Genomic DNA, 27,181 nt, shown 5'->3' on the forward strand with positions numbered 1-27,181 from the left:
GGGCGGCCTTGAACTTTCGGGCCGGGGCTGGGACCCTCGGCGTGTTCCGTGGGGCGGGGGAGGGGGTCCTTTGGCCTCGGGGAGCTGCGTTAAGCCGGCCCTGGGCGGACGAGGCGCCCGCGGTGGTGAGTGGGTTAGATCCCCGCGCCCTCCACCCTCGCGGTGACCCACCCCTTCCGAAATGGTCGCCACCTCTAGGGCCAGCTGTGGCGTCGCTGGCCTTGGGCTGTTGAGAGGCGACTCAGCACCACCTGTGGGGCGGGTGGGTGGAACGAGTCTTCCGGCCGCAAACCCAAGCCCTGTGCCAGCTCTCCCCAAAGGCCCAGTACAGGCCTCTCTGCGTTGTCATTTGTCGGACTCCGATCTGTGAAGACCCCAGATATAAAATGAGTGGAAAACCGGAAGGTATAATATACTAAGTGAAAGAACCTGGTCATACTTGGGGCTCAGATGTGCTTACAGGACCCAGGCAGCCTCTGCGGTGTCGCAAGTAGGTAGGCCAGGTGCCCTGCCTCCACCCACCCAGGGAAGGGCCCAAGAATAGAAAATATTTTTAGGTCAGGGAGCAAGCATAAAATTTACTGTTTGTGGTCATTTGAGTGCACAGAAAAGTGAGTTGTTTAAAAAGTAAGTCAATTTAAAAATTGTTTTCCTTTCTTTTGTAGATAGAGAAAATGAAAAAGAGAAAAAATCAGTGGTAAGTTCCTCTTTTGTGCGCACTATCATAGGTTAATTCTTATTTATTTTTGAGGAGGGGAATAGAGGAATATGTGTACATAGTAAATAATAGAAAAATCACCAGGGATAAGAGCATCTGTTTCCATCCCTGGGCCTCAGAAACCCTCAGAGGCCACCTCTGTAACCAGTTTCTTGTATGTTCCTCCTTAGAGTGTACACAGATAGGAGCATACGTGTATTCATATTCTTTTTTTTTTTCATTGTTGATAGACCTTTATTTTTTTATATGCATTGCTGAGAATGGAACCCAGTATCTGTCTCACGCCAGACAAGTGTGCTACCCCTGAGCCCCAGCCCCTGTATTCATATTCTTTAGGTAGATTTGGACTGCAGCTTGAGGATTGATTGTAAAAGTATTGAAAAATGGTCAGCCTGTGTGGGGAAGGTTGGTTTCACTGTGGCTTGGGCAGCCCAGATGTGAGAGAAAGATCTGCTGATTGCTTCCTTCAAATTGTCTAGTGCTGAGAATGGTGGGTGGAGAGGGGATCTGAGAGAATCCATGAGGGTCCATAGGTACGGACTCAAAGTCATTCAGATGTCTTGGGGAGGTCCTGGTTCTGGGGTGGGGTTGGGGCCGTGTGTGGCTGAAGGTCAAAGGAGGCCGAAGTTAAACATATCTATAGGGATGTTGGGTTCTTCAGCTGACTGGGGTCAGGAACAATGTTTTAATCACCATCAGTCCATGGGCTCAGTTTCTTAGGGAAGCTGGAAGTCAGTAGCTTCTGTAGCTGGGGAAGAGGTAGCTTGGTTGGTGGTGGCATGAGTATGTTGGCCAGGGTCTGCAGAGGCTGGAAAGTGTGGGCAGGCCCGTGGTGTACTTAGGATGATGGAGAGGGCCTGGAAAGGAGTGACATTGCAGAGAGGGGGCTGATGATTGACATGCTTGAGATTTATGAAAGTTTAGTGAAATTATAGGAGGGGGTGAGGTATGGCAGTGGCCACCATAGAAAGGGAGGGGAATACAGAGTTGGGTTGGATGAGAATTTATGTATTATTGTTAATTATTCAGCTATGATCCTCTTCTAGGTGCTTTCAGGTGTCTGATATGTCCCCAGATACATAGTAGCAAGTCCATAGAAAGTGGTATCCTGTAACCATTCAAGTCTTGTGAGGTCCTTTGTGGGAGACACTGCATGAGGACCCTAGGAACCAAACAACTCATGTCATTAGGGAGCCTGAGCTCAGTCTAAAGGGGGCTACGTAGTAAACAGGACAGTGGTGGATCTCGAGCAGCAGAGAGTCTGGGGACTATGAGGAAGCAGGCAGGGGGCTGACGATCGATCCTTGAGAAACCTTGATGCTTCTGGATGGAGAAGAAGGAACAGCATATGTCACTGACAAAAGGAAGAGAACCTGTGGGTTTGGACTTGTGGCCATTTCCTAGAGAGTGGCTGGGGAGGGCTTGAGGGTATGCAGAGGGACTAGGGATAGATCCTAACATCTACAGCCACTGAAGGATTTTATCCCTGTCTCAATCTGTTTTATGCTGCTATGATAGAATACCACAGACTGGGTACCTTCTAATGAACAGAATTTTGTTTGACTTGTGGTTCTAAAGATGGGGAAGTCCAAGATAGAGGAGCCAACTCTGATAGGGCTTTCTTGCTCCATGTGTGTGTCATCCCATGGTGGAGAGGATGGTGGAGAAGAGAAAGAAATTGGGGAAGGGGGTCCAATTCAATCTTCCATCAGGAACCCATTCCTGTGATAAATAACCCACTCTTTCAGTGATGTCATTAATCCATTCCAGAAGGCAGTCCTCATGACCTAATCAACTCTTAAAGTCTCACCTCTCAATACTGTTGCATTGGGGATCAAGTTTCCAATACATGAAGTTTGAGGGATGCATTCAAATCATAGCATCCATGTGCAACATGATTTGGTTTGCCTCTCAGGGAGAGACAGTGGCGGACTATGGGTAGAGTGCTGTCTGGGGTGAGGCTGGAGGTAGAGAGGCTGGCAAGGAGGTCACTCCAACAAGGAAGAGCAGAGGCCTTTAGCTAGGGGTAAGTGGGTTGGGCATTGACTGCAGATGAGTGGAAAACAGGGCCCAGGCACATTACTGATTGATTGGTGTCGCTGGGTAAGGAGAGGTGTTCAGGGTGTGGAGGGTGTTGAGTGGATAGTACAGCCATCACATAGCATTATTACAATATCAAACCATTGAACACTACAATTTTTATAATAGAACAGTTAGAAGGAATTTAACGTCCAACAGTAAGATTTAATACATTGTTACTTATCTTATGTGATGGAATATATAAGCCATGAAAAATCATACTGTTGAAAAAAATAACTGGATGTGGTGGCACAATAGCTATGGAAATAATCTAGATGCCCTTCAACAGGTGACTTACAAAGAAATTATGGTATATATACACAATGGAGTATTACTCAGTCATAAAGAAGAATGATTATGAGATTTGCAGGTAAATGATGGACCTGGAGACTTATCATGCTAAATGAAATAAGGCAGGTTGAATGTTTTCACTGATATGTAGAAGCTAACCTACAATAAGCGGGGAGAGGAGAAGAATAGATATTTAGATATAGATAATATCTAGTATCTAATAGATATTAGACAAAGGGGAGTAAAGGGAAGGGAGGAAGGATAGGAAAAGGAAAGAGTGCAATAAATCCAAAATAATTTTCCTATGTACTTATATGAATACACCCATAGTGAATCACACCATCATGTACATTCATAAGAAAGGGGTTCTAGCTAGAATAAGACATATTCCATGCTTTTACAGTTATGTCAAAATGAATTTTGTCTCATATAACTAAAAAGAACCAATAAAAGAGACTGGAAAAAAAAGAAGAATTGGGGTTGTAGCTTAGTGGCAGAGTGCTGCTGGGCTCAATCTCGAGTACTGGAAAAATCATTCAATAAAGACTTTTTTTTTTTTTTAAAGGACCCAGTTCAATGTCACTTAATATTTAAAGAATGAAGAGAAGACTTCCCACTTTCACCCCCAGACTCTCTCTCCTATTCTCCTATTCCTACTCTCTCTCTTAACCCCTATTGTTAAGCATATGACTTTCTCTTAATAGTCTGAGAATTTCAGTTTATAATATTTTTTTCTTGTTTTTTCCCCTAGAAACAGTTTACTTTTTTTTTTCCATGTAGGTCACACAATGTATTTTCATTCTTATTGGTTTGTGTGTGTGTGTGTGTATATTTTTTTTCCCTTTTATTACTCTTTTACATAGTACCTTCCTGTTTCTTTCTTTCTTTCTTTTTTAAACATATGTGGAACCACACATTGCTTATTATGATCTTCTGGAACCAGAGCCACTTGGGCCTCTATCACTAGCAGTGCATAACTGAGCAGAGCCTTGTCAGAATTCTAGGACAATAAGTTGGAGGGTTCCAACCCAAAGTATGATTCAGACAGTCTGGATACTACCACATTTTTGACAATCCCCTTTAGGGCTAGGGGTGTAGCTCGGTGGAAGAGCACTTGCCTAGCATTCTTGAGGTCCTAGGCTTGATCCACAGCACTGCAGAAACCAAATGGAAAACAAGCCTGTCAAACAAACAAAAAGCCAAGCTCCGTTGGTGCTTTAGAAGCAGGTGCCTGAGCAGACCAGTGACGCTCAATCATGCCTGCACTTAAAACCACCTTGGGAGCTTTAAAAGTTACTGAGGTCCTGGGCTGGGGATATGGCTCAGTTGGTAGAGTTCTTGCCTCACATGCACAAGGCCCTGGGTTTAAATCCTCAGCACTGCCCCCTCCCCCTCAAAAAAGTTACTGAAGTCCTGGTCCTGTCCTCAAAGATTGTGGTGTGATTGGTCTGGATTGTGGCTTCCTTGTAGAGCTTTTAAAAGACTTCTGGATGATTCTAACACATCACCAGGACTGAAAACCACCACTTCCAACTCCTTCTCCATCTATTACTTAATCCCTAATAGATCCCAGAAGGCTGTTTGTGGCCCCTCCCACTCTTGCCATGACACCCCCTCCCCAGGTGAAGTTAGTGTGAGCAGGGTGTAGGTTCAAGCTGTTCCTTCTTCCTTTTTATAAGCCTCATTGTTTTTTCTTCCGTGAAAAATGTTAGGACATGTTTTTCAGGTTCTGGTCAGGTTAAATGTGATGATGGCGTATGTTATCTATCTTAAGGCTTGACCTATGACGAACATCCTTGTTCATTTTTCTTCTCCCCTTTCCTAATACTTTATAGTCAGTAACTGCTTTTTTTTTTTTTTTTAGTGAATTAAGATTCTAGATAACATAACATGTATTACTCTACCTTAAAAACCACTGATTAGACTCTGGTTGAGGAGGTAGGATGCTTACACGTAAAATTGAACAGTCCTAGGTGAGGGCAGACTTGACTGGGTAGACAAGCTGTGTGTGAATTGCTGGAAAGGAAGGTCTGGTCTAGAGGGACCACTTGAGCCTGCCATTGGGGATACAGGGGTGACATTTGTTTGTTAGTGCTAACAGTGGGACTCTGGGGATTTCTTAAGGAGGGATTTTGGTTTACCTGTCGAAATCCTGGACTGAACCAATAATGCTCTTCACCTAAGATCTCCCTTAGAAATTATCCCCTAATGTTCTTTTAGGCACTCAGTTTCCATCTCTAACGCACCTTGTCCTTTGCCAGGTCTGTGTGGAGGGCAATATTGCAAGTGGGAAGACCACATGCCTGGAGTTCTTCTCCAACACGACAGACATCGAGGTAAGGCATCCACACGGGGTTCTAAGGAGCTTGAAAAGCCTTGATGGGATGGTTTATAGGGGGCGTGGCCCACCCTGTCTGTGGAAATATAATGCAAGTCACAAGTGCAAGCCATGTACTTAATTTGACATTTCTAATAGCCTCATTTAAAAAAGGCTGGCGGGAGGCGGGGGGGCAGCTGAGGATTTAGTTCCATGTAGAGTGCTTGCCTGATATGTGTATGACCCTGGGTTTAATTCCCAGCACTGCAGAAATGAACAAACCAACCAAACCAACAAACAAAAAGAGAACATTTAAAGAAAAAATATTACAAATATTATCATGTCAACGTGTAATCAGTATAAAATCATCAATGAGCTATTTTGCCTTCTATTATCATACTAAATCCTTGGAATCTAGTATGCATTTTATACCTAATAGCATCTTTCTCTCTCTCTCTTTAAATTTTTAGTTGTAGATGGACACAATATTTTTATTTATTTATTTATTTATTTTATGCGATGCTGAGGATTGAACCTGGTGCCTCACAGTTTCGCAGCAAGCACTCTACTACTGAGCCACAACCTCAGCCCCACTAGTAGCATCTCTTAGTTTGGACTACAAATAATTCCCAACTTATGATGGTTCAACTTAAAATTTTTGACTTTACAGTGGTGTAAAAGCAGTATGCATTCAGTAGAAACTACTATGATGCTCATAGTATGTAGTTGGTAGATTAGTTGTAAATGCATTTTCAACTTGGGATAGTTCCAAGTTGAGGTAGGTTTATTGGAGCATAACTCCATTGTAAATTGAGGAGCATCTGTAGTCAGATTTCAAAGTTGTAATAGACTCACCTGGCTCATGGCTGATGTTTTGGACAGTGCCAGTAGGTATAGACCTCCCACTATGTGGTAAGGAAAAGAGTGTATATGTGAAAGAAGAAAAGTCAGGCTATTGTGTAGGGTTAGAATATTACAATGTGAGATGTGGGATATCAGGGTCCAAGCAGGGGAGGATTGGTATGTATAACCAGGTAATATAATTTCTAGTTCATTGAAAGCCCAGTGTCTAAAAATAACCTCATAGATGTTTAAGAATCATCTCTACACAAAGAACCTGGTCCTTCCTCCTCATTCTAGATTTTAGTGGTATAATCATTTCTGTTTATAGCCCCTTTTTGTTATAGGTTAAGTGTCTGTTATCTGAAATGCTTGTGATCAAAAGTGTTTCAGATTTGGGATTTTTTTTTTCAGATTTGGAATATTTGCATATGTATAATGAAGTATTTTGGGCACGAGACCCAAGTGTTAACACGAAATTCATTTTCATCTTATATACATTTTATACACATAGAAGGTAGTTTTCTGCAATATCTTTAGTGTGTCTGTATTCTGTAATCTGTCATGTGAGGTCAAGTGTGGACTCTCCCACTCATGACATCATGTTGTTGCACAGAGAATTTTGGATTTTGGAGCATTTTGGACTTTAGATTTTCAGAATAGGATGTTCAAACTGTACCCCAGATCTTACAATTTTCATACAATTGTAGTACTTTTCTCTCCTTCCTTCCTTTTCCTGTTTTGACTTCTATTAAAAACTTGTGTGGTTTGATAAATAGACATTATACAGCCCTGGTCTTGCTTGTGCTTATGTGCTGCTGGGCAGAGATGCGTTGCTATAGCAGGTCCAAGACTGCTGTCATTAGGCCTGCTTGCAAGGTTGACCCTTGGCTAGCATATAGGAATGTAGGTCTTGGGAGGATTTCTACCATTCTTAACTGATGGGAGTGGCTCTCTGTGCCTAAACTCTGCAAGCAATATTTTTTATGTTGAACGTCTGTTTTCTTCTTGGAAACTTGATATTTTGGTATGTACCAACATGTGTCAGGCGGTGTTTGCCTGTTTGATTGAGCATCACTGAAAGCCATGAAGTCCTAGATTCAGGTCAGCTTCCCTGGTAGACAACATTTTTTAATGAGCTATGATAGCTCATTGCTGGGGGAATGAAGTGAGTCCTATGTGACTACACTGGGTGAAGACACTTGTAACCTTATGCCTCACTTCTCCCCAGGTACCTTTTCCCTTTGCTGATTTTGCTCTGTATCTTTTCATGGTAATAAATCAGCTGTGGGTTTTGTATGCTTTGTCTCCTGGATTATCAAACCTGGGAGAAAAGAGGGTCTTGGGAACTCCCCACATCTACCTGGGGTATAACTTTCAATGGCACTTTAGAAGTACTTGTATTCTCATTGAAGACCTTGGAACCAGTCAATGACAGTTAATATTTATCTGATGAGTATACTACTGTATCCAGGCACACATTAAATGTTCATCATATTATCTAATTGATCAAATCTTTACCTGAGTAGTTCTGTAGTTGTAAATGATATGATCAGTTGGCCTATAAATTTACATGGTATGATGGCTAGTTTTAGCAGTCAGCTTGACCGGATTAAAGAATATAGTAGTCTCCCCATCCCTTATATGTGGTTTTAGTTACCTGGGGTCAACCAGTCTGAAAATATTAAATGGAAAATTCTAAAAATGAACAATTTATAAGATTTAAATGGCATGTTGTAGTGGGTAGTACTCACTGAAATCTAATGCCATTCTACTCCATCCCAATCAGCATGTGAATCATCCTTTTTCTCGGTGTATCTACATTGTATACACTACCCTCCTGTTAACTTAGTAGCCATCTCAGTTATCAGATAAGCTGTAATTGTATCACACTACTTGTGTTTAATTTACCCTTATTTTACTTAATGATGATTCCAAGGTGCAAGAGTAATATGCTGGCAATTTTATTATAGTATATTCTTATCATTGTTCTATTTTAATATTAGTTACTGTGCCTAGTTTATAAATTAAACTTTAGGTATGTGTGCATAGGAAAAAAAGTAGTATGTGTAGGGTTTGGTACTATCTGCAGTTTCAGGCCATCCACTGGGGGTCTTGGAACATATCCTTCATGAATCGTGATGGTGAGGGGATACTGGAGACAACTGTACCTAGAGAACTGATAGATCATTATTTCTGGATGTGTCTAGGAGGGTATTTTCAGAGGAGATTGGTGTATGAGTTGGTGGACTGAGTGGGGAAGATCTACCCTCAATGTGGACAGCAGCATGCCATTGGCTATCCAGAGACCTAGATAGAACAAAAAAGAGAAAAGAATTTTCCCTCTCCTAGAGCTGGGACACTCCTCCTCCTAATCTTGGACATCAGAGCTCCAGGTTCTCCAGCCTTGGGACTTCAGGACTTAGACCAGAGGCCCCTGGATTTGGGGCCTTCAGCCTCAAAATGTGAATTACACCATTGGCTTCTCTGGTTCTGGGCTTCAGACCTAGACCGAGCCACGCTACCAGCATCCCTGGGTCTCCAGCTTGGAGACGACGGGTAGTGTGACAGAGTTCTCAGCCTCCATAATCACCTGAGCCAATTTCCCTAATTAATTTCTCTCATGTTGTAATTTTATATTTATCCTATTGGTCTGTCTCTCTAGAGAACCTTGACTGATATACATGACTAGTATGTGGACGGTCAGGTCCCAGCTCAAACTCTCTGGCTCCAGGGCCATAACCTTGTTTGTTTCTTCTGTGGCATGAAGAGCTTGGTTGACATTAGGGGGACCACTCACCCTTCAGATATCAGCTGATCTTGGTTGTTCTCAGATCCTGTCTGGAAGTTACAGGAGGCGGCATCTAGATGGAGTTGTGGCCTGAGAGAAGGTTGCTTAGCTGTTTTGTCTTCCCCCAGCCACCCAAATCTTGACAGTGCTGACTCTACTTTCAGACTTACATGCTCTCACAAAGCTCAGAACTAGGGAACAGCAGCTCTGATGTGATCTTTTCTTTCTTTCCAGGTGTTAATGGAGCCCGTGTCCAAGTGGAGAAATGTCCGTGGCCATAATCCCCTGGTGAGTGGCTTATTTCTCGTACAAACTGCCAGCTTCCCCTTCAGTGCCTGGGAGTGGTGATGCTGACACTTGAGCCTGTTACAGCTGTTAGCCGAGTTGGAGGAGAACAGGAGGAACAAGCAGAAAATGGTGGCATGTTGGTTTTCTAAGTTTAAAGATCTCTGAGGCCTGGGTGGGTGTGCACAGAGCCCAGGAACTTCCTATCTGAAGTGGCTGTTAGAAGCCAAGTCTCTTTGGACCTACCCCTCCCCACCCCACTTCCAGGACCTGCTTCTAAGTGACCAGGTTCCTTGGTGAACCCTGATTTGAGTTTGTGTTTGGCAACATCTGGTAATGGTGTGCTCTGGCTCACCCTGAAGCCACCTGTCTGCTCTCCCAGATGGACCTAGAAAGCAGAGTCTGTGGTGTGCATGTTCCCCTTCCTCCTTCCCTATTCAGAAGGTTGTACTCTGCCTGCTTGTAAGAGATAGCTAGAATTTGGGTCCTACCTGAGAGGGCTTCCACTTCATGACAGGGATAATGAGTTTCATTTTTCAGCCGAGAAAACTGAAGCTGAAATAGATTGTCCAAGGTCACACAGTGGCATATTGACTATGTAGGTTTGAACCTTAGACTTGGAAGCCTGTTCTTTCCCTTCCTTTTTAGCAATGCAGGACATTTCCTTGTCTGGTTCATTAGACCCTGGGTTCTACTGCAGGCAGGGCCACTGTCTGTTTTGTCACTGTTATTTATTAGAACATAGTTACACTGCCTAGCCCTTAATAGGTGCGTGATCATTCATTCATACAGCCAATATTTATTGCATCCCCCCACTTCAAAGCCTCTGTTCTCCTGGCCCAATATTTCAGAGTGGGGAGGTAGGAGACAGTCAAATACAGAATGTAGTGGGTGGTGATAGGAGCCATGAAGAAAACTAAAGAGCTGAAAAGATGTTATTTAAATAAGGCAAAAGCTGTCAGAGTCTTTGAATAAAGAATCCCACAGAGATGGAAAAGAATTTCACCTGTGTGCATGTGGGAGAAGCTGGAATGCCAGTCATCTTTGTGTGTAACAAAGAACCTTCAGAAACATTCATATTCTCTAGAAGTCAGGGAGGACCAGTGCTTGATTATAAAGTAAGACAGCTTGAGTTGCAGATTACAGGGGATACATCACAGGGCAGAATCATAGTCTCAGGGCAGGGTGTCCTTGGTACAAATAGCATTTTCAGTGAGAGTATTATAATAAGAAATAACAACATGATTATATAGTTGTACACAAGTTTCCATTCTGGACAGATGAGCAAGATCAGTGCTGTGAGAAGTGTTGGTTTATCACTCTGATTGGCTCTCTGTTGCAGAAAGGTGTCTGTTGCTGCAGTTGTCTGGCTCCTGACTTTTCTGAGACTTTCTTTCATCTGCAGTTAGGAGGGTCTGCAGTTTTCTGCTCAGAGTACTGGAGTGTCATGAGTTTGTATCACAAAAGTTTTAAAAATAAATAAATGAGTAGAATAAGATTATTAGTGAGCAGACTATGAAGTGTGACGTGTCTTGTGTCTGCAGGCCACTGAGAGATTTGGGGTGGGTGAACTTCTCTGTCAGATGGCAAAGCCAGGGAAACACATTTCTGATAAGGCTGACATTTGAGCAGAGACCTAAACATAAGGGAAGGGGTAGTCACCTGGAGGAAGAGTGTTCCAAAGGAAGAATGGCAGGTGCAAAGTCCCTGAGATGGTCATGTTTGCAGAACACTAAGAAGTTCATGCAGTGGAAGCTGACTGGCTAGAGGAAAAATGGTAGGAGCTGAAAGAGGATAGCAGTGATTCTCTAGGCCCCCAGGAGCCATGATGAGAGTTTGGATTTCATTCTGAATGCAACATGAAGTCCCTGGAAGATTCTTGAGTAGGGAGGTGTTGGGAATAGGCTCATTTTGGCTGTTGGATGGAGAACAGACTACAGGGGACTCAAAGAACATATATTGAGCGACTGAATGCATGTTCCCTAGGGAACATCCCAGCCCAGCTATTACTAGCTGTTCTGTAATTGCCTTAGTGTCTTTGTCCACCCTATTCTCCAGACTGTGACCATAACTGGATTCCTTTTGGCCCCTGTCCGGCCCCATGTAGATTTTTGAGATGACTTTCAGTGACTGGTAGACCAGGGTCCTATAGATGCCACTTTGATGTAATGTGTTGCATTCTGCTTTTTGCAGGGTCTGATGTACCAAGATGCCTGTCGATGGGGTCTCACACTGCAGACATACGTGCAGCTTACCATGTTGGACCGGCACACTTGTCCTCAGGTATGTTTCACACACTCAGTTCCAACCTTGTCAAACAAAATTTTCTTCAAATTAGAGGTATGTGATTGCCAGAAAGGAACTCTCACAAGGAAGCCCAGCTGGATCTTCAGTGCTGCATAGCTTTCTCTGCCTGGGGCAAGGTTTTCTGTCCCTGTAGCTTTCTGAAGACCAACCATCAGGATCCTCCACCCACCAACTTGTGACCTCAGGATGGCTGCCCCTGTGCCATCCTGAGGTCACACTTTGCATGATCTAGTGGGTCCACTACTGGACTCAACGGCATTTAATTCACTTTTCAAAGTGTGGTTCCTGGACCGGCAGCAGCACCATCACCTGGGAACTTGTTAGAAATGCACATTTTTCTGGTCCCATCCCAGATCTGCTGAATCAGAAATTCTGAGGATGAAACCCAGAAATCTGTATTTTATCAAGCCACCCATATGTTTGGAATGCATGCTTTATGTTGCACTGATCTAACCTTCGTAGGGTCTGGCTTTTAGTTCAGATTCTTGAGGGAAAGGATCTGATTATTTTAGCATGGGTCAAATGGACTTTAGTCAGGTGTTGGGGCAAGAGCAGAGAACAAGTAGGTTGCTTAAGGCCCTCTATCAGCAGGGACCTGACTAGGGATAGATTCTCTTAGAAAATAGGGTGGATTGGGAGACCCTGATTGACACCTGTGGGTCAAAGCTATCAGCACAACCTGAGATATCAGTGTTAGAGGCTCTCCATGAAGGGGACAAGATATCCCCAGAGCCAGTTATGTTAGTACAGTGACTGGGCTGGGCAGTTTGATCCAGGTCAGGGTACTGTCAGGTATAGTTATCATTCTTCTATTGACAGAGATCTGCACCTTCTATTTTATTTTTATTTTTTTGGTGTGTGTGGTACTGGGGATTGAACTCAGGGTCTTGTACATACTAGGTAAGCTTTGTATTATTGAGCTATGTCCATGACTCTTTTTGTTTTATTTTAAGACAGCATCTCACTAATAAGGCCCAGGCTGACCTTGAAGTTTGGTGGGATTACAGGCATGCACCACCATGTCTAACTGATCTGTTTCTTAAAATTGGAAGATATAAGCAGAACCTTTTTGACAACTATGAGCTTCTTCCCAGTTGTCAAATCAGAGGAAATGTAGTCAGTGCTTTTCCCCTTGGCTTATCCCACTTTTCCCAAGTAGGCACTCAATTGCAAACTCAAATTGTATATAATAATATAAGAATGTAATGAGACACAGGTGGCAATCTGCTAAGTCTGTCCAGAGACAGAAAAGACTGGACAGACTAGGGAGAATGAGCAGAAAGAGAGAGGTGACTAAATGGGGAGCCAGGGGAAGATGGGCAGCAGTGCTGCAAGTTCAGAGAGGATGGAGGGAAAGAGAGACAAGCAGGGAGAAGGCATAGGTGATTCCCTAGTTTCAGCTTTGAATGTGTCTTTGATTTGCTGGCCAAGGGCCCATGGGTGTCATGGGCCATGACAAGTGAAAACAGTGTTTGTCCACTTGGCATCAAAGGTAAGGGCCTCTCCTGCTTCCTGAAGGGACGGTGTGGACAAAGGGAAAGGTTGTGCGTTGAGTGCTCTGTGATGTCTGGTCATTCCCTTCCCTGCCAGGCACAGCCCTTCCCAGTTTCCACAGGCAGAGCTCCAGAATGCCGCCCCCACTCCAGCCCCCTGGGGGCTCTACCTCATTCACACAGGTCCTTTGCTTAACCAGATCCATCTTATTTAGGTCCTTAGTCACTATATCATGCTTCGAGAGATGGCATGTGGCAGTTTTTCCAGTACCTCCCCACCTTCTAGTTGAGTTTCCTATCAAAAGAGGCTGCTGCTTTCAATTCACAATAGCTAAGTCATGGAACCAACCGAGGTGCCCTTCAGCAGATGAATGGATAAAGAAAATGTGATATATATGCATAATGAAATATCACTCAGTCATAAAGAAAAATGAAATTATGGCACTTGTCAGTAAATGGATGGAACTGGAGAATATTATGCTAAGTGAGATAAGACAATCCCCCAAATCTAAAGGCTGAATGTTCTCTCTGATATGCGGATACTAACCCATAATAGGTGATGGTACAGGGCGGAGAGGAGGTTCACTGGATCAGACCAGGTGGAGTGGGGGGAAGGTTGGGGGCATGGGAATGGAAAGGACAATAGAATGAATTGGACATAACTTTCCCATGTTCATATCTGAATACACGACCAGTGTAACTGCACATCATGTACAGTCACAAATGGGAAGTTATGCTCTATGTATATATGATATGTCAAAATACACTCTACTGTCATGTATAACTAAAAAGAACAACAACAACAACAAAAGAGGCTGCTGCTGTTGAGCCCTCAGTCCCCCTTTCCAGGCTGTCCTGGCAGCTTGGGGTGGGATGTGTGTGGGCGGACCTCTTGATTTTTATGTTCAGCAAAGTTGGGGGATGTGACTGGGGCTGGGTACAAGTTTTTCAAGGTCTTCTGACCCCCTCCTCTTTGCCTGAGTTAGCAAGTCACCTTTTTCTCCCTTTAGATGATGCCTGTTCGACTGATGGAGAGGTCACTTCACAGTGCAAGATACATTTTTGTGGAAAACCTCTATCGAAGGTACCATAGTTTGCATTATTGATACTTTGTTATACCATTGACTTTTTGAAAGGAGATTGTAACTTGTTCATTTAGTTGACAGATGTGGAGCGCCGGCTGGGTGGTGCCAGTTATGTTGCCACAGTAATGCTGTTAACAAATGACCCCATCCCTCTGTGGCCACAGCTACCTGCCTTTGTTACCAGGCCAGCGAGGGTGGTCTGCTGGGTGGCCGTCTTACCTTGACAGGGCTCAGTTGGACATCTGGGGACTGGCTGGCCTGGATGGTCCCTGGGGCACTCGTCTCTCGTGCTCATCATCCTCCCTTTGGGATCATGCTCTGAGGAGTAAGTTCAGCATGAGCTATCATGCTGCAGCAGCCAGCAGCCCTGTGGTCTACAGAGAGTCTGCTGTCTCTGTGCCTCTGCCCTTTCCCCCAGGGGTGCTGCCCTCTGGCTTCCTTGGGGCCTCTCTGGACCTTGGGCGTCATGAGAGTGAAAGCCAGCCCTGAAAGCCGTCTTCAGGACCCAAGGCTCACTGTGCAGGATTTCCTGTTTCCTGCACCTGGCCTGTGGTTTCGTCATTTCACATTTGTTGCCTCAGGTTTTGGTGGTTGGGGTTTTGTTATCTTTGTTTTAAAGTTTTCTGGGTTTATTCCTAGGCCTGGAGTCAGGCAGTCGTAGGCCAGAGTTCTTTTCTCTTGAGTGAAAAATATTTTGGGCCAGAGCTAAAGGGATGAATGGGAGGAAGAATAGAATTTGGGCTTTCTTTGTGGTCACTCTTCCTCTCGCGCCAACTCCCTGTATGTTCACCCGCTCTAGTATCCTTACTGAAGTCTGCTCATGGCTGGCCTTGCTCTTCTCTTGGGTACCACACCCCCCTGCAGCTCTGTCAAGCTCAGCTCTGCTCCTTAGAGGGCATGAAGGTCATCTTAGGGACAAGGGAAGAATGCTCTTCTCTAGTCTCTGCCAGGCCCTGCCATTTGGTCCCCAAGGCAGGGCTGCTTATGCCCTACTCTCCCGGAGCACCTCCCTTAAACCTTTCCCAGCTTCTTAACCTCCTCTGTCATCACCCCACAGGACTGGAGTGGTCCATGGCTGGGCAGGGCCAGCCCTTATCATGATCTGCCAGGACCTTCATCCTCCTTCAGTCAGAAGTGCCCCTCACTGCCTGGGTGTGTCCACTCTCCCCGTGGCCAGCCTTGCCACACCCAGGGCTGTGTGGGTCCCACACTTAGCAAGTCTACACTCCACTGGTGGAGGGGTGCGAGGGTAGGAATTCTTCTCCTGGACCTTCAGGAACCCCTGACTACTGCTGGGCTTGTGACCTTCAGTGGCTACCACTCCTGTCCCTTCCCTGTCTGTGTCCTCTTGGGCAGAGGACAATGTGGGAATGCCAGGAGCAGATGACAAGGTCTCTTTCCCACTCCTTGGCTTTTTCTTCTTTCCCTTTTTTGTTGCTTTTCTTTCCTTTTAGGTTAACATTTATTTAAAATTTGTAATAATGCTCCCACCCCTACTTCCTGATTTGAGAATATATTGTTAAAATTTGGAAAATGCAGACAGATATAAGAAAAACAATAGAAGTCTCCCATAGTTCCACAGTTCAGAGAAAAACCCTGTTAACCTTTTGGTATTTTTCTTTCCAATTGTTTTAAAATTTTTAAACTAATGTAGTTATACATAATATTGGTTCATTTTGAAATAGTCTTACAAGCATGGAATATAATTTGTTCCAATTCAGTCCCCTGTATTTCCCCTTTCCCTCCTCTCCTCCCTCCTCCTGTTCCCTTTCCTTTGTTCTACCAGTCTTCTTCTATTTATTTATAGTTTTTTTAAAAATAGTGCATTATAATGTACATAAAGGTGAAATTCTCTGTGTGGGGGTGTGTGTAAATGGGAGTTTGGTTATTTCGTTCCACTGTTCTTCCTTTTCCCCATCCCTCCTTCCTCTCCCTCAATCCCCTTCCTCTACTTCACTCATCTTTCTTCTGTTTTCACGGGATTTCCTCTACCCTTTATTTTTACTTATTTTGGTGTAGCTTCTACACATGAGAGAAAACATTCCACCCTTAACTTTCTGCATCTGGCTTATTTCATTTAGCATGATGTTCTCCAGTTCCATCCAATTTACTAGCAAATGCCATAATTTCATTCTTCTTTATGGCTGAGTAAAACTCCATTGGGTATTTTATATACCCTGTTTTATATACTACAGCCAGATGGGCATTTCTGCCCGTTTTCTTTATGCATTTACCTGTTAATGGGCATCTGGGCTGGTTCCATAGCCTGGCTGTTATGAATTGTGCTGCTGTAAATATTGATATGACTGTCCCTATAGTGTGCTGATTTTAGATCTTTTGGATAAATACCAACGAGTGGGATAGCTGGGTCATACGGTAGTTCCATTCCTAGTTTTTTGAGGACTCTCCATACTGCTTTCCATAGTGGTTGTACTAATTTATAGTCCTACCAACAATGAGTGAGTGTACTTCCCCCCCACATCCTCCTCAGAGTTTATTTTTATTTGTATTCTTAATAATTATCATCCTGATTGGACTGAGATGAAATCTCAGTGTAGTTTTTATTCGCATTTCCCTGGTGGCTAGAGATGTTGAACATTTTTTCATGTATTTGTTGGCCATTTGTATTTTTGAGAAGTGTATATTTAGTTCTTTTGCTTATTTATAAATTGGGTTATTTGTTTCTTTGGTGTTAAGCTTTTTGAGTTCTTTACATATTCTGGATATTAATTCCCTAGCAGATGAGTAGCTGGCAGAGGTCTTCTCCCTTTCTGTAGACTCTCTCTTCATGCTCTTGATTGTTTTCTTTGCTGTGCAGTAGATGAATATTTTTGAAAATTTGCTTGGGTCATACTGTATATGCAGTTTTATATTCTGCTATTTTCATTGAACATCAGATTCTGAGCATTTTTCACATCATTAAATATTATTTTATAACATCATTTTTCAGTTACTGCACAGTTTATTTATATAGACAAACCAAGATTTAGTTGTCCATTATTTTAAATAGTGCGGCAGTGAGCACCATGATTATTTTCACAAAATAAATTTCTAGGAGTGAAATTGACATGCTTATTCACCTCCCAGCCTGAATGCTGTCTCTGTTGTCAGGGGGCATGTTTTAAAGTGACTTTCTCTGTTTGGAGCTCAAATTTCAAATGACTCTCCCGTCTTTCATTCCTGGGGTCTTTCTACCTCATACCACAAACCATTCCCTGGGGATGGGAGGTCAGGAGCTCCCAGGTCCCAGCATCACTTCATGTTCAGCATTTTGCGGACTCCATTGTTCTTGGTGACACCCTTTCAACAAAAGCCATCCCCAGATCGTTTTGGGAGAAATGGCACACAGCCCAGAAACTTTCTCATGGGTGAATAAAACCAATGCAACTCTTGCTCCAGTGGGAAGATGCCCGAAGTGGACTATGTGATTCTCTCTGAATGGTTTGACTGGATCGTGAGGAACATTGATGTGTCCGTTGATCTGATAGGTAAGACAGCCCCTCCCCCCGCCTTCTGGCCTGTCCATTCCCCTGGGCCCAGTGAGGATGTGCTTGGTGGGGGATGGGGCGCTGGCCAATGGTGATTTTTTTTTCTCCCTATATTTATTTAGCCTTCTTCCTCTCAAAGAGCAGACAGAATCTGGGGGCTTCTGGTTGCTCATGGAGAAGAATCTGACCCTTGGTTCCTTAAGCTGTCCTCCCCTGGGTCAGTTGCTTTCAGACCTGGATCCATTGTGATTTCACGGATTTTCTGGGTTGTGAAGAGAGGGAGGGACAGAAGCTGGACATTTACTGAGGCCTGCCTTGTGCCAGGTCCTGTGCCAAGCTCTGTTTGTAGATAGAATTATATTCAGCTCACAGTAACCCTTTGGGGCTGATGACAGGGAAAGGGAACAGAATTGGGGGAATGAGGGTCAAGGTGCCTCTTTGGTTACACAGCTGGCCAGTGGCAAAGCTGAGAGCTGGCTCTGGTCTGTGTCTGGCTCAGGGAGGTGATAGTTCCTTTCCACCTGACCTGTGTGCTTCCTTCCCCCTCCCCTTGTCTTGCTCCCAAGCCATGAGCAGAGCAATCAAAGCCATGTATGTTTTTTGTCCTCAGTTTATCTCCGGACCACTCCTGAGACCTGTTATGAGAGATTAAAGAAGAGGTGCAGGCAAGAGGAGAAGGTCATTCCGCTGGTAAGAGAGCAGAGACCTCCATGGCAGCCTGGCTCCCTCTCCCTGGCCCACCTCCTGTGATATCATTGTGCAGTTGTCTGCTGAGAGATAAACAGGAACAGGAACAGATTAGGGAGGGGGTGAGCTCTGACTTCCTCTGTGGCTGGAGCTTTTGGAGATTCAGAGCTGCTTCATTTGGTCCTTGACACCTCCCTCTCCTTCCTGCTGTGGCAAGCCCAGGGCTTTCCCATCAGCCTGCTGAGGGTTGCCTGGCTCTGTGCTCTCTGGATCCTCACTATAATATGAGTTTGGGGAGGACAGGACCGAGCCTTTTGCTCCCTGCTGCATCCAGTGCCTAACACAATGCCTGATGGAAATAGTGCTCAGTGCTTGGTGGTGCTCGCTTAGTACAGGGATGCTTTGCCCTTCTGGGGTCTGGCCTCGGGCCGTGGCAACTCTAATTGGGCCATTATAACAGGTTTGGACTATTCTCCTTCCCTGGGTCTTCACTCCCCACATCTCCCTCTAAAATCAGCCTCCAGGCTGCTACATGGGTGATATTTCCAATAACAGGACCCTATTCATGTGATTCCCTAGCCTGAGCTCCTCCAAGGTGTCACTGCTGTCTAGAAGTCCCTGCTTTGGAGCACAGTACATGAGATCTCATATCACCCTGCCCCATTTGCCTCTCTGGTGTTGTCTCCCTCCACTTCTGCTTTCCATGCTCTGACCACAAGGAACGGGTTGTGACTAGGGACGTGTGCCAGGTACACACATACACACCACGATTAGGCAAGTGTACCTTTACAGAATGTTTTCCTTTGCCTTTCAAGTTCTTCTCAGATGTCCTGTCCTTCAGCAAGCCTTCCCTGAACTTCCCCCATCGTATTCTCCCTGCCCATAGGCTTACTGCAACCACAGCCCATAGGAGGACATACTGATAGTATTTGTTTATGCCTTTGTTTCCCAACCCTCAAAAAACCCTTATTCCCTCTGTGTCCTCAGCATGTGTCCTGACGCCTAGTAGCTGCTCAGTTAATATTGAACTGAACACCTTTTGTGAGCAGCTGCACCTGCAGATACACAGAGGCTGGGCAAGCATTTAGTGGGAGCTGTGAATTCAGGATGACTGGACTGGGTGCCCTAAAAGGGCTGTCCAACTCCTGAAGCCCTGCTCAGCCTGGGTTTACCCTGGACCAGCAAGGAACATTCCAGTGTTGAGGCTGGTGCATGGTTTTGGGCAGCTCCTTTGAGATCCTAGAGGCAGGAGTGATTGGAGGTCGAGAGTGCACTGGAGCAGGCCTCAGATGGGCCATGCTACGTCGGGGCATAGCAGCTCTGTGTGATGACCCAGATGTTCCCAAGAAATGCTATCAGGAGTCCCTACAAAACATTACCCATGTGATTGAATAGTTTTTGACAAGGTCTGTGGGGCAAATCTGGTTTCTGGTACCCAGGGAGAGCTCAGTGGTAGATGGCTTACTTGAGAGCTTCTGGGATAGCACTTGAGGAGGTCCCCAGGGGTGGCCAGCACACACTGGCTGAGAAGCGACAGTGCAACACATGGGTAGAGGCATGGGTGGCTTCAGTCAGCATCTGTACCCTTTCCCCTTGGGTTGCATCTCAGCAGACGTTCTGCCAAGATGGTGGTCTTTATAGTCTGGAGAATCCCTCTGTGACGAGTGGTCTGGTGGGGTGGAATCAGCAACGGAGGGTCACAGTGCTTTTGGTGGCGAGCCAGAGAGGAGGATGCAGAGGTGCTCAGGGCTGGGACACCTGTCACTGAATGGCTGTGGACACTCTCACCCGGTGAGGCAGGGCAGGGTGGCTGCTGATGCTCTGACTGATGCTCAGGCCCGTGCACTCAGCACATGGCTGCGTTTATTGCTGCCCCCTGAGCCAGGTTGACTGTTGCCGTGTTCCTTTGTCCAAGTCACTGCCTTGTGACTTGAGCTTTCACTTGCTGGGACTCTTGGTGGGGGGGCCTTTGCTCCCCGCGCTTCTCCTGACAGCCTGCACTGTGTGTTTCCATGGCAGGAGTACCTGGGTGCTCTTCACCAGCTTTATGAGGAGTGGCTTATCACAGGAAGCCTTTTCCCTGCCGCCGCCCCTGTTTTGGTAAGTCCGTCTCCCTCACAGGGCAGGAGGCTCTTCCACAAGCAATGACCCGGGGAATGTCAGCCACTTTGTAGATCGGGGAAGGGCTGGGTCCTTCAAGCTCAAGGATTTGGGAGGAGGAAGGTGGACGGTTAGAAAAGGCTTTCTCTCTCAGTCTGCATTTTTCAATGTGAAGTGACAGACCTGAGAAACCGTCTGTCCCAGTGCTCTTATAACTGGTGATTGCAGTAACATGTCACTTACCAGCATTGGCTGCAAAGAAACACCCCAGGTCCTAGGTTTGGACCTTTTGGGATGGTGGTCCCTCTGCTGTGACCTTCCTTCTTTAGTAGATGACATAGAGCTTCAGTTTATCATTGCTTGGTGACTTAAGTCATCAGAAGGAACATCAGTTGCTGTTCTGGGCTGTCACCTAGTGATGCCCTGAGGAGTCTGTGCACCCAGACTACTACCGTTTCTGAGCTCCTGAGTTGGCTTTTCATAGTAACCCTCTTTTCTCTTGCTGACATGTGCCATTTCTAACTGACACTGATGTGTCTGCCCCTCAGTGTTTCTCACGGTTCGTCCCCTGTGTTCTGATTTTCTGTTCCCGAATGTCTTCAGGCAGGCCAACAACTACGAAGGCTGCTCCACATACAGCAAGGGATCATGAGCTTTCATGCATGGCCTTGGACCACGAAGGCACTCATGGCTCTTGCAGGCATCTCCTTTGCTGCTGGCAAAAGAGAGATTATTTTGATGGATTTTTAAAGAAGTTTATGTTTTTCTCCTTTTAAAAAATTGGAATTTATAAAATGATGAGAAGAAAAAAAATTATTCTTGATCTCACTGCACAGACAACTGTGGTAGATTCTTAGGTGAAAGTCTAGTTCAGAGGGCAGACTTTCCCAGAGCTGGGAATGTTCGACCCTCATCTTCCTTTCCCTCTCCCTGTGACCTTGGCTTCTCTGCCTTTCCCTGCCTCGCTCTGCCACCTCCTTCTTCCTGTAAGGGAGGACAGTGTCCAGCTCAGTGCAGCCCCATGACCTCTGTATTTCATTTCCAGGTGATTGAGGCTGACCACAACATGGAGAAAATGCTAGAACTCTTCGAACAAAATCGGGCCCGGATATTAACTCCAGAGACTTGGAAGCATGGCCCATAGGTGGAAACGTCTGTAGGATCTCGTCAGGAAAAATTCTTACAGTAACCAAGTTAGCCATTAGGAGCAGTTTGGAAAAATCTACTCTCAGGAGGGCCTTTTATCTGGCCAGATTTATTTTCCTAATGGTCTTTTCTCCCTGGCCAGTGTGTTCATCATGGGTAAATGAGAAGTTGGACCAGTGGTTTGTTTTTGTCGCCTCACATCTCCCATGAAGCCCTCAGGACAGCACTTGCTGTGTGCTGGGTGTCTTGCTGGGCTCTGTACATTCAGACCACCAGGAGAGTGAGGTAGCAGCCTTATATCCCAACCAAGGAATATGACGCTGAGAGGTTAAGGGGCTTCCCAGGATCACGCAGCCAACGTGCATTAGAGTTGGCACCATGCAGATTTTTAGCCTAGGCCGCTTTGTCCTAAGACCTGTCCCCCAGAGTCTGCCTTTCCTTGCCACAGACCCTTGTGACTTTGTGGGGAGAGCTGGCAGTGAGTGGAGCTGACCTCGTCTTGTTTGAGTAGTTCTCAAGGACCATCAGCAGTTCTTTACAACACTGCATTTTTTTACTTGAGCCCAGTGTTTGGTGGTTTCCCAGCATGAGGCTGTGACCCCTCAATCCCCTTGTCATCTGGACTTCCATGACCACAGAAGAATCACGTGTCATCTCATGATCAGTGCTCAGTCTCCTCTCTGAACCGCTGCCAGTTCCATTTAGGGAAATAGCATTGGGGGCCTGGCCACTTTGCCCTGTTCCAAGCTGGGGCCAGCCCTGGCTTCAAGGCTCTGTCACTCCCTCTTGTCCTTGTTGCCCTGGGAATTACTGACCATTTGTGGTCCAGGGAGAGAGAGAGAAGTGGCCTTAAGTCTTTTTTCTTTCTTGTTTTTTTTTTTTTTTAAATTAGTTATACATGACAGTAGAATGCACTTATATACTTTGATGTATCATACATAGATGGGATATAATTTCTCATTTTGGCCTTAAGTCTTTTTGACTTAAGAAGAGTATGAAACCATCTCCATTGGTTCAGAAAACAACTTGGCCCAGCTATGGCCATGCACTGAAGGCACAGCTGCCTCCTGAACTGAGTGGGAAGCAAGAGAAAGGAAGAACATTCCCTTTGGGGCCAGTCTGGACTGGAAAATCAGGGTTAGTGGACAAAGGCCCCTGACATCTGGGAGGTGGTCAGAGAGCATTGAGGAGACTGAATGCAAACAGGGGAAGGATTTTTGGGAGCTCAGGAGAAGCACAGCAGCTGTTGGCCTGTGCCCCACCCCCATGATGGACACCTGGGCAAGCCTGTTCGCCTCTCAACAGGTGCCAGGTGCTCCTGGTGGTCCACGCACAGAGTGCCAAGGGGTCAAGGACACCAGTGTCTGGCCCTTCCTGTTTGGACCAATTCTTGGGTTTTATCAGCAGGATAAATGACAGCAGCCAAGGTGGGCAGTGTCCATCAGCTCCTGTAGTCTAAATGCTGGTGATTAACCAGGAAACTAGGGAAGGCAGGAACCTTAGCTACCAGGGATCCTGACAGGTTGGGGCTGTCTTTGGGAATTTGTAAATGAGTAGTCCACTGTTTTCCCTTCAGCTCAATTTGAGCACCTGTTTTTGGAAGAAATGTGATTTTTCTCTTGCTACATGGTAACCAATAAATCCTTGACTTAGACCCTGATGTTAATTTTCAAGTGTTTCCTGTGCCAGCAACTTCACTTCCTTGTAGGATCCTTTTGCCAGCAGGATGTTTTTATTTTTTAAACACGGTGTTTCCTAATAAAGTGGTATGCATGGGTCCAGAAAGATCCCCCTGTCTGCCCCCCCCCCCACACACACACCCCGGACGCCTTGGAGAGGAAGCTGTGTGATCTCTAGAGGGTGCAGCTGGTTGCAGAAACCTCCACACCTTAAATGAATGGAGCCAGTGAGCACAAGAGCCGCTGTCTCCTGTGGCAGGCAGGGGTCACAGAGTAGCTATAAATGCCACTACAAGCCAGGGTCAGAAAAGAGCAGATGGCTTATGGCTCAAGGGGGCCTATTTCTTAGACCTGGGGTCCCTGCCTAGACCCTTCTAGGAATAGCTCAAAGGAGCATGGCAAGGACTGTCATCCCTGAAGAGCCAGAGTGAGTAGCCGGGACAGTGACATTCCAGACTTGTTGGGGTCACCCCATTCTCACTCAGGCTGGGGATCCCTGGGATGCTCCAACTCTTGTAAATATTTACTTAAATTTGTGAACAGCATATACATTTTCTTTTATTTTATTTAAAAGTATTCATTTTTTAGTTATAGGTGGACACAATGTCTTTATTTTACTTTATGTGGTGCTGAGGATCGAACCCAGTGCCTCACACATGCTAGGCGCACACTCTACCTCTGAGCCACACCCCAGCCCGCATATACATCTTCTTCCAGTTATGTTTTTAGTGAAATAGTTCAATTTACATTTAAGCTTTTTGGTCTTAGTGTACAAGATATAATTAGAACCATTAAATATATTTGGTTCATGTATCATGTGATTAAAAAACAATATATAAATGTTTTTCGCAAACACACACACAAGTGTGTAGGCGGGTGATCCAGAGCCAGGTTGGTGGCTTTGTGGTCATCACGGTCCAGGCTCTTCCTTTCTGTTCCTGGTTCTGGGAGGTTCCACTTCCCAGTTCATGGTGTCCCTTCTCCAGGAACGTAGCTGTTCAAGATGGCTGCTGGGCTCTTCTCTGGCCAGAGATGGCAACATAGCTGGCTTCTCCCCATTCACATAGATAATGACCTTTCCAAGGGAGAACTAAGATGTCAGGACTTTGCTAGAGGTCTCGGTGTGGGTGGGGGGAAGGTAGAAGGGAAGTCAACACCGGCAGAGTGGGTCACGTGATCTGGCTTTGTGCCTAGTGCCCTTGGGGCCCCAAGTCCCCTCATCCTCACTTCTCTCTTCTGTAATGCCCTGGTCTCTGCCAGCCTCCCATGCTAGGTATAGCTCTGGGAGGAGTGAGACCGCCTTGTCCTTGTTCCTGTGACACGAGTGAGTAAATGTCCTCTGAGAAACGCTATCACCCAGCTTGTTTTCATCTTTCAGTTTATCTTCTGCTTCTTTCTCTTACCTCTGAGCCCTTCTCCCTAGATGAGATGATCCCCCTGTCTGGGGACTGTATCCAACAGAAAACTCTTCCTCAGAACTCATCCAGACTATTACCATCAGATCTGGGAAGGACAGTGATATTTGAAATGCAAAGCAGGTAAAAGATGTTGCTAAGCCCTGTCTGCCCTAGAGCATTGGTAAGCCTGGGACACCTCCGTTTTCCCTGAGCCCTGGGGTGGAGTGTGGGTCCTTACTTCAAATGCCTACGTGTCTGTGGAATGAGTAACATTCATCCCCTTGGCCTATCCACCCTGATGAGTGGTCATTAAAACTACTCTTAGTAGTTATTAAAATAATTGCTGGGCTCTTGAAAATGTTGCCTGGCTGTCTGCTGTGGCACAGGATTGCTCACTGAAGACCCCATGACTGCTGGCACAGCCCCCTGCCCCCCAGTAATCCCAATCCCACAGCTCCCTTGAGGCTGGGGTGAATTTTGTATTCTTCTGGTTTCCATAGATGGGAGCTTGGCCAAAGCTGTCATTAAACAGAAGTGAAGATAAAGCCCATCTCATGGAATCCAGAAGGTGTAGGCATTTACTGCTTTTCACAGAAGCTCTCTTGAATTTCTATATATCTCGACTCTACTTCTTCAAGACTAGTGCATACCAGACGGGGCTGTTGTGATCACTAGCTCAGTGGTTCTCAAACTTTGGAATATCCCAGTCAAATGAGGGCTCATTAAGATGCAGACTGCTGGGTCTCACCTTCACAGTTTCTCATTCAGCTCATCAGGGATGGGTCTGAGAATCTGTTCTCTAGCAACTTTACAGACACTGAGCCTGCTGGTCCAGGAACTTCCCCTTTGAGAACCACCTCTCTAGCTTTACACTTTCTTGAATCAGACATCCAGGAATTCAAGGAAACCTTAGCATACCTGCCCTTCACCCTGAACCCTGGTTATTTTACCTGTCAAATGGGAGCATTGCTGCTCAGGGTTGTTGTGAGGCCCTGGACTAGGGCCTGGTGAGCTCACATGCTGGAACAACTAGGCTGTGAGGCAGTTAATGGACTTGTTAACCACAGTAACTGACGTTTCCCATCCTTGCAGCATGGATGCGTACCCTCCCATATCAATCAGGGAATATCTTGACTGACCTGTTTCTAACCTGGCCCTGCCTGACCAAGCCTGACCTTTGGGGCTGTATCTCTGAAAAGTGCTGCATGACCTTTCTGCAGTTACAGACCATGGGACAAGAAACTGACCTTTCTTTTCTTTTGAAAAATACTCCCATTTTTCACAGAGACTCTGATCCCAGTACCCAGCATTCTAGAGCATAAGAGGGAGGGCAGGCAGAACTGGGGTTGCTTCTCATGCCATGGTAGCCGACACCTTTTGTACTAAGGAGACTCTGGGGTTCCTTACACAATAAACTGTTGGTTTGCTAATCTGGTGTCACATTTCTTGGCAGACCTTCCTCTCCATGGGTCTCAGTGACCTTACACCCTGCCCTTTCCCTAATTCACAGAGCAAATTTATCTGTATTCAGGGATGGGCAGAACTTGGCAGTTCCAGATTCATTTTAGGAAATGCTTAGAAAAATGAGCAGTGAACAATGAATCTTACCTTTTGAGAGCCCCTTGACTTTGTGGCTGGTGCCTGGGCTTTGGGGTCAGAACAGGAGCTGGGATCCCAGTTTCCCTGGTTACTGTCTCTGAGACCTTGGGCAGGTTACCTCGCCTCACTGGTCCTGTTTCCTCTCCTGGACACTGGAATTCTATTTCTTCCTTTGCAGGGAGTAGGGCTGCACAAACTAGGAAGGGGTGAGTTAAATGAATAACAGAAATGGTTGCCTGACTCCTTCCAGCCTCTTCCCCTACTCTGTCGTTGGCTGCAGAGGCAACCAGCCTTTCTTGCATCCTCACTGGAAAATTGGAGGGGGAAGTTTTTGGTAGAGTACTCCACAGCCAAGGCAATGGATGCTGCAGTTATGTTTTCAAAACATGCGTCTTGTCAGGGTGATGGGGGAAACACCTGTATCCTTACCTGCTATGTATTTACTGAATCCTGTGCCACAGGGTGAGCATCATAGCTACTGCCTGCCTCCCTAAAAGCCTGCAGTTTAGCTCCCCCATCTGGAAATAGCTGAGAAAACCTCATTTAAGGAAGGAGGGCACCAGCAGCCTCAGTGCCTCCTTCTGGTGAGGTACTGAATTAACCCTGTTATGATAGTATACCCTAGAGTTAATGATCAAACTAACCACCGCCCCCCCCCATTTTTTTTTTTTTTTTGGTGAAAAAAATTTTTTTTCAGTGAAGTAGAACTATATAAAATCGACACACAAAAGGAACAGAGAAGTTTTAATGGTAGATAAACCTATATTTTCAATAGTAATAAAGATGATTAAGTACTCTGGAATAGCTTTATTAAGAAAGATGCAAAATCATACAAGAAGATTGCCAGAATACTCCTGAAAGACCTAAATAAGACTTAAA

General features: G+C 45.5%; 1 protein-coding gene across 2 annotated transcripts; it reads left to right on the forward strand.

Moving 5' to 3' along the window:
• The first annotated feature begins 212 nt into the window (after nucleotides 1–212).
• Tk2 (thymidine kinase 2) lies at nucleotides 213–23,287 on the forward strand. Of its 2 annotated transcripts, none has more exons than XM_015488648.2 (10): nucleotides 213–405; nucleotides 666–697; nucleotides 5,350–5,424; nucleotides 9,271–9,324; nucleotides 11,515–11,604; nucleotides 14,132–14,205; nucleotides 17,606–17,694; nucleotides 18,305–18,384; nucleotides 20,401–20,481; nucleotides 21,527–23,287. In XM_015488648.2, the coding sequence occupies exons 1-10, from the start codon at nucleotides 387–389 to the stop codon at nucleotides 21,623–21,625; spliced, it is 693 nt and encodes a 230-aa protein (XP_015344134.1). In that variant the 5' UTR covers nucleotides 213–386; the 3' UTR covers nucleotides 21,626–23,287. The 2 variants fall into 2 exon arrangements, with proteins under 2 accessions (XP_015344134.1, XP_048648001.1); XM_048792044.1 differs by lacking the exon at nucleotides 213–405 and adding an exon at nucleotides 436–490.
• Nucleotides 23,288–27,181: the final 3,894 nt, after the last annotated feature.

The sequence above is a fragment of the Marmota marmota genome, unplaced genomic scaffold (assembly GCF_001458135.2).
Source record: "Marmota marmota marmota unplaced genomic scaffold, marMar, whole genome shotgun sequence".
Lineage (NCBI taxonomy): Eukaryota > Metazoa > Chordata > Mammalia > Rodentia > Sciuridae > Marmota > Marmota marmota.

Coding starts and splice junctions, on each gene's coding strand:
- Tk2 (XM_048792044.1), top strand. CDS start 451: ATGTGCTTACAGGACCCAGGCAGCCTCTGCGGTGTCGCAA. Junction 698..5,349: donor AAAAAGAGAAAAAATCAGTG/GTAAGTTCCTCT, acceptor GTCCTTTGCCAG/GTCTGTGTGGAGGGCAATAT. Junction 17,695..18,304: donor TGTGTCCGTTGATCTGATAG/GTAAGACAGCCC, acceptor TTTTGTCCTCAG/TTTATCTCCGGACCACTCCT.